Below are 6,113 nucleotides of genomic sequence, written 5' to 3'. Positions count from 1 at the left end.
TGTTAGCCAGGATGGTCTCGATCTCCTGACCTCGTGATCGGCCCATCTTGGCCTCCCAAAGTGCTGGGATTACAGGCTTGAGCCACCACGCTCGGCCTTTTTTTTTTTTTAATTAGCCAGGCATGGTGACGTAATCCTGTAGTCCCAGCTACTCAAGAGGCTGAGGTGGGAGGATTGCTTGAGCCCAGGCGGTCGAGGCTGCAGTGAACCATGATCGTGGCACTGCACTCCAGCCTGGGTGACAGCAAGACTCTAAGAATAAACAGTGATGGCAGAGGAGAGTCACCTTTGAAAGAACAAACACATCTCCATGCTGCTGTGACTGACAACAAGTAGAAGAGCGGGCAGAGCACCTCCCGCCAGCGGAAAGACAACAGCAGAATTAGAAAGCGCTATTTGCCAAACACCGTAATAAAAACCAGCAACATTAGCAAAAAAATGCTAGACCTTGAGGAGTCCCAGGGTATTTGGAAAGCCTCCCCCAAGAGACATCTGATTACAAAAGGCAAGACAGTCACTTCACAATGAAAATCCCTGGCAGACCCCGTCTCAGCCGAATGGCCAAGAATGGGACTGACAGGACGCATGTCACCTTCTGTGCCACTCTGAGGAAAAGCACAGCCTTAGGGTCACCACATGGAGACACCAGACAAACCTAAGCTGAGGACAGCCTGCCGAACAACAGGCCAGCGCTCTTGGGACAGTCGATGTCACAAAACACAAAGGCTGACTGGGAAACACTCTAGATTAAAGGCAACGTGGACGGAGGGCCGAATGCCACGCAGCAGCGGGCGTGCTGTTTACAGCACACCACTGGGACAGTCCGTGAGGGCTGAGCCTGCTATGGACGAGGATCGTCCTGCTGGTTTCAGGAAATGCTCGCTGTCGCATTCAGGGGAGAGGGCAGCACCTGCCACGCACGGACTGAAACACGGCTCCAGCAAGAAAGCCTGTGTGAGTGCATTTGCGTGAAAACGGGAAAGCAGGGATAACATTCACATGGGGGCAATTGGGAAAACCCTTCGCACCATTCTTACTGCTTTTCTGTAAATTCATTTAAAATAAAGACGAGGGAAAGAAGCTTGCTCTCTGCCCCGACCCGTCCTTACCAGCTGCGGTGCCGGGCATGCTGGCGTAGGGGCCAGCGGCAGGGGCCGGCTGGCTCATGTACACGCCATGCATGGGGGAGCCCTCCACCGAGCCGGCGGGGCTGAAGGTGCTGGGGAAGCTGGCTGGTCCCGAGGGCTGGTAGAGCACGCCTCCGGCCGCGGGCATGGCCTGGAGCTGGGGACGAAGGAGACAGTGGTGAGAGTTGGTCCTCAGCCCACGAGCCCCTGGGTGGCAAGAGGATGGCACATACCTGGGCGTAGGGCAGGGGGAAGGCAGGCATCTGCGCACGCATCTGGACCGTCTGCTTCTGCTGCTCCAGCCGCAGCTGCCGCTCCTTCTCCTGCTCCTGCAGGCGCTGGATGGCCAGCTGCCTCTGCACCTCCAGGTACTCCTGTGTGGCAGAAAGGCGGTGGTTACGCTGGGGACTCCCCAGCTCGCCCCGGCCCGTGGCTGAGCAGCCACTGCACCTGCTTCTTCTGCCGCATTATCTCCAGCTTCTGGGCCAGCTGGATCTGGCGCTGGCGCTCTGCCTCCTCGGCTGCCCGGCGAAGCTTCTCCCGGTGCTCTTCACGCAGGGCACTCAGCGCCCCCCGGGCATCACGGATCTGTGCCAGCTTGTCCTGCAGCCCCTCATAGTACACTGTGGGCAGACGACAGAGCAACCCTGACCGCTCCGGCACAGTGCCGAGAAGCTCCTGGGTGGAACAGACACGCAGACAGGCTGCCCTGTGCCCAACCTTCTGCAGAGGGCTCTGAAGGCACTGGGCTCTAGGGGAGGCAGGCAGAGGGTTCTGGGCAGGGCAGGGCACGGCATGGTCATCACTGAGACCACCTCCCACTGAGACCCTCTGGAGGAGACCACGGCCCCAGTGAAGGACTCAACAAGAGCCCAGCATCCTCCGGGGAGGCCCTGGCCCAGGACGGCACTCACAACCCCCGGCTGCCCCCAGCCAAGGACCCGTGGCGCGGGCACCTACGCCTGCGCTCGTCCAGCTGGTTGAGCAGCTCCAGCAGCTGCGGGTGCATGCCGTTGATGGACTGGAAGAGCGAGAGCACGGCCGAGTCGTTGGTGATGCTGCGGCCCCGCATGTGGTTACTCTTCATGCGGTTCACGAAGGTGGTGACAGCGTTCTGCAGCACCTTCAGGAACTGCTCGTGGCTCTCCTCGGACTCGCCGTTGTGGAACGGTGGCTGCAGGCAGAGCAGGGTTCTGGATGAGTGCGGCCACGCCCCAGCCAGCCTCCCCAGTGGGGCCTGGGATGGAGGCACCCGGCTGCACTCAAGCCTGGAGCACAGTCCGTCTGCTCCTTATGGAAGCTACCCCTTCTACAGCCGAGGAAGACGAGGCCCTGGAGGCGGGGCCCTTGTCCAGCAGCAAGCCCTGCTCAGGACGGAGCGGGCTCAGGGCCCCATGCCTGCTGGCATGGGGCCTGCCTCCCTCTCCAAGGCCCTGTGCTCTGACAGCCAACCAGCCCAGAAGCCCCAGGTAAGGCCAAGGCCTCATCTGGTGGTTCTAGACTGCTCTGAAATATTCAGGTCCATGTTAGGTCCACAGAGTGGCCCCAGCTCTGGACCACAGCCTGGTGCAGACAGTTTCCATTGGGAGAGGCCACTAAGGGCAGGGCAGGCCGGGGCTGGGCTGGGGCAGACACCCTTGCTCTGGCACAGCCCTCTGGTTAGGGCAGGCACCTGTGCCATGTGCCTGGTGCTACGGGCCTGGAGGCCGTATTTTGCCCTGGCCCGTGGAGGGAGCCACAGCTTACCTCACTAAAGGGGCCACCAGAGGGAGGAATGGGCTGAGAGTCTGTCTCCGGGAGGGGGTTCTGGAAGAGAGAGAATGAGTGGGGCCTCCGACCTGTCCCGCATCCACCCCTTCCAAGGGACCCTGCCACTAGGAACGCCGGAAGCAGCCCCTCACCTCCACCACGGTGGCGGAGGCTGCGTGCCCCTCCCCAGGCTGTGCAGCCGGCTCCGTCAGGGGCACGGGCGCCGACGGCGTGGGGCTCTTACGAGCCTCCTCCTGCTTCTTCTCCCAGTAGTTCCGGTTGAGATACCGCGCAAGCTGCAGGCAACAAGGGGGTCACTCCCAAGGCCAGAAACCGTGAGAGGACATACCTCACACCAGGCCTTACCTCAGGGTCGATGTCCTCAGCCAGAGGCGCCGACGAGTTCTGGGGAGAAAGGGGCATCTGAGTGTCACAGGCGACAGGACAGTCGCTCAGGCAGGCCCAGGGATGGCCCCAGTGCGACAGATCCTGGAGACCAGAGCTGCAGCCTGGGCCCTCCCTCCGTGCCCTCCTCTGGTTCCGGGCATCTCAGTGACCATCTTTTCTCCTCTTCCAGATGCTTAGAACTCCACAGAGGCCAGCAGCACTGCCGTCCTATGAGACTCCTAACCTTGCTATGGGAGGAACAGGGCAGCACCGGGCCAGCCCTGGGGCCTCAAGGTGGACACTGGACAGCCCCCATGGTCCTGCATGTGGGGCCCTGGCCAACAGCCCGGGAAGGAGGGGAAGAAGGGAAGGGGTGGCTCACCGGGGCACAGCTGTTCTGAGCCCCTGGGCCTGCAGCGGCCTGGCCACTCCACAGAACCTACAAAATTCTCAACCTGCTGTCCCTGACCCAACCCCCGGCAAAACAGGCTGCCTCTTCACCCCCTACTGAGAGTGGGACTGAGGCCAGAGAGAGGTGATGTGGATGCCCCAGAAAGCAAGTCTTTCAGTTCCTGTGGGGCGGGAGGGGTGTGGAAGAGACGGGGTCTCACCAGCAAGGCGCCTCCCCCACAGCCTGTCCCATGTCCTCAGTCCCAAGGGCCAAACCAGGGACCGAGAGGAACCGGGGCCTGGAGCCGTGGGGCTCTGCCCTGATGTCTGCCCGTGTGCTAGGGCTGTCCTCTCTGGGAAGCCCGGGGACCCGCATCCCCCGCCAGCCCTACTGTATCAGCCCGGGGACCCCATCTCCTATCAACCCTACTGCCTTCCGGGAGAGGCAGCTCCAGCCTGAGGGCCACTCACCACAGGTGACGAGTACAGGCTGCTGGCGGGGGGCGCCGAGGAGGCTGAGGGCGTGGGCTCTGCCTTGGGGTACGAAGTGTACGTGGACTTCTGTCTCTGAGTCAGAATTAGGAGGGGCGTCACTCAGGGGCAGGAGATGCCCCTCTGGCTCCACCGCAGCACATCCAGGGGAGCTGGGCCCTTCCTGAGGCTGCCCCGCCCCACCCGGCTTACCAGCCTCTCCTTCTCCTCTGCCTCCGACTGTGACAGCGCCAGGGCCAGCTGCAGCTCCTCCTCCTCCTGCAGGGCCGTCTCATCCCTCTTGGGGGGCAGCTGAGGACAAGTAGGGAGGGTGAGGGGGGCCCCGGGGAAGATATGCCCACGGGACGGAGAGGGTTGAATACCTGGGACTGCTGAGACAGGGGGCTGGTCAGGTACTCGGGGGGCAGCTCAGTGGTGGAAGTGGCCTTTCCTTCCGCTTTCCTGTGGGCACAAGGGATGCTGCAGGTGACCATGCGCTGATGCCACCCTGCCCCCGCCAAAGCTCTCAACGGCACCTCCAGGGGCTCCTCTAAGTGTCCCCACAGAGTGATGACGGTGAAACAGCCACAGTGTCCCAATGGCCACATGCTAGAGCAGAGCAGGGCAGGACTCGAGGGCATCACACCGGCCACAAGGGCTTGGGTGAGTCCCTCAGGGTAAGCCCCAGTTCCTCTCCTGAAAATGGACATTCAGGACACCAGCCAGACCTGCGAAGACCTTCCTACGGCACTCGGGAAACCAAACACAGCACTGCCACTGTGGGATGGGCCCCACCCAAGAAGGGGCAGACCGGGCAGCACCTGTCACGCCCAGTAAGCTCTTCTGGGGCACCCCAGGCAATCCAGGGACCACAGGCTCACAGCATGGTCGCAATTTCAAACCATGCACGCTGACCTTCGACCTAGGGCTCTTTTCTTTTTTCTTTTTTTTTTTTGAGGTAGTTTTGCTCCATCGCCCAGGCTGGAGTGCATGGCGCGATCTCGGCTCACCGCAACCTCCGCCTCCTGAGTTCAAGCAATTCTCCTGCCTCAGCCTCCCGAGTAGCTGGGACTATAGGTGCGCACCACCACGCCCGGCTAATTTTGTATTTTTAGTAGAGATGGGGTTTCACCATGTTGGCCAGGCTGGTCTTGAACTCCTGAACTCCTGACCTCTGCCTCAGCCTCCCAAAGTGTTGGGATTACAAGCATGAGCCACTGCACCTGGCTGCACTCATGGTTTTTATCATATACAAAGACGCATGTATTCACACATGCACAGACACACCTATGACTGTGCACTTAGATAGACACACTTTCCAGCTCTGCTAACAACCTACAGCTGTGGGCACACCCAGAATATCGATCTTGGCTTCTAACCAAGATCCAGACCACCCTCCACTAAAAGGAACTAGGGCTCCTTGAAGAACTGGCTGGTTCCAGGGCTGGGCACGTACAAGGCGAGCACAGAGTATCTAGCAACAGAAACTCAGAAGCATCTGAAACTGAAGGCCCTACGCAACAGAGAGCCACTGACGCCTCCCATGGCCACACCTGGGACACTTTGAGCATCAAAGTAACGGGGCCGGTCACGGTGGCTCACGCCTGTAATCCCAGCACTTTGGGAGGCCGAGACGGGCGGATCACTCGAGGTCAGGAATTTGAGGTCAGCGTGGGCAACACAGAAAGACCTCATTTCTACATTGTTTTCTGAGACAGAGTTTCTGTTGCTCAGGCTGGAGTGCGGAGGATAATCTCAGCTCACTGCAACCTCTGCCTCCCGGGTTCAACTGACTCTCTGCTTCTGCCTCCAGAATAGCTGGGATTACAGGCACCTGCCACCATGCCCACCTAATGTTTGTATGTTTAGTAGAGACGAGGTTTCACCCTCTTGGCCAGGCTGGTCTTGAACTCCTGACCTCATGATCCACCCGCCTCAGCCTCCCAACGTGCTGGGACAACAGGCGTGAGCCACCACGCCCAGCCTTTT

At 60.5% G+C, this 6,113-nt stretch overlaps 1 protein-coding gene across 1 annotated transcript in view; it reads right to left on the bottom strand.

Annotated features, from left to right (window-relative positions):
* The window catches only part of HGS (hepatocyte growth factor-regulated tyrosine kinase substrate), a 19,908-nt gene that overhangs the window by 4,275 nt on the left and 9,520 nt on the right, over window positions 1-6,113 (bottom strand). The window contains exons 9-18 of the mRNA XM_011961131.1: window positions 4,508-4,586; window positions 4,338-4,436; window positions 4,125-4,220; window positions 3,243-3,281; window positions 3,029-3,172; window positions 2,874-2,933; window positions 2,088-2,301; window positions 1,578-1,750; window positions 1,361-1,501; window positions 1,110-1,284 (exon numbers count right to left, since the gene is read on the bottom strand). Of these exons, the coding sequence (XP_011816521.1) occupies window positions 1,110-1,284; window positions 1,361-1,501; window positions 1,578-1,750; window positions 2,088-2,301; window positions 2,874-2,933; window positions 3,029-3,172; window positions 3,243-3,281; window positions 4,125-4,220; window positions 4,338-4,436; window positions 4,508-4,586 (1,220 nt within the window). The remainder of the gene's footprint in view (window positions 1-1,109; window positions 1,285-1,360; window positions 1,502-1,577; window positions 1,751-2,087; window positions 2,302-2,873; window positions 2,934-3,028; window positions 3,173-3,242; window positions 3,282-4,124; window positions 4,221-4,337; window positions 4,437-4,507; window positions 4,587-6,113) is intronic.

The sequence above is a fragment of the Colobus angolensis genome, unplaced genomic scaffold (assembly GCF_000951035.1).
Source record: "Colobus angolensis palliatus isolate OR3802 unplaced genomic scaffold, Cang.pa_1.0 Scaffold1, whole genome shotgun sequence".
Lineage (NCBI taxonomy): Eukaryota > Metazoa > Chordata > Mammalia > Primates > Cercopithecidae > Colobus > Colobus angolensis.
The sequence above is the reverse complement of the archived record's forward strand: the minus strand, read 5'-3'. Positions and strand labels throughout refer to the sequence as shown.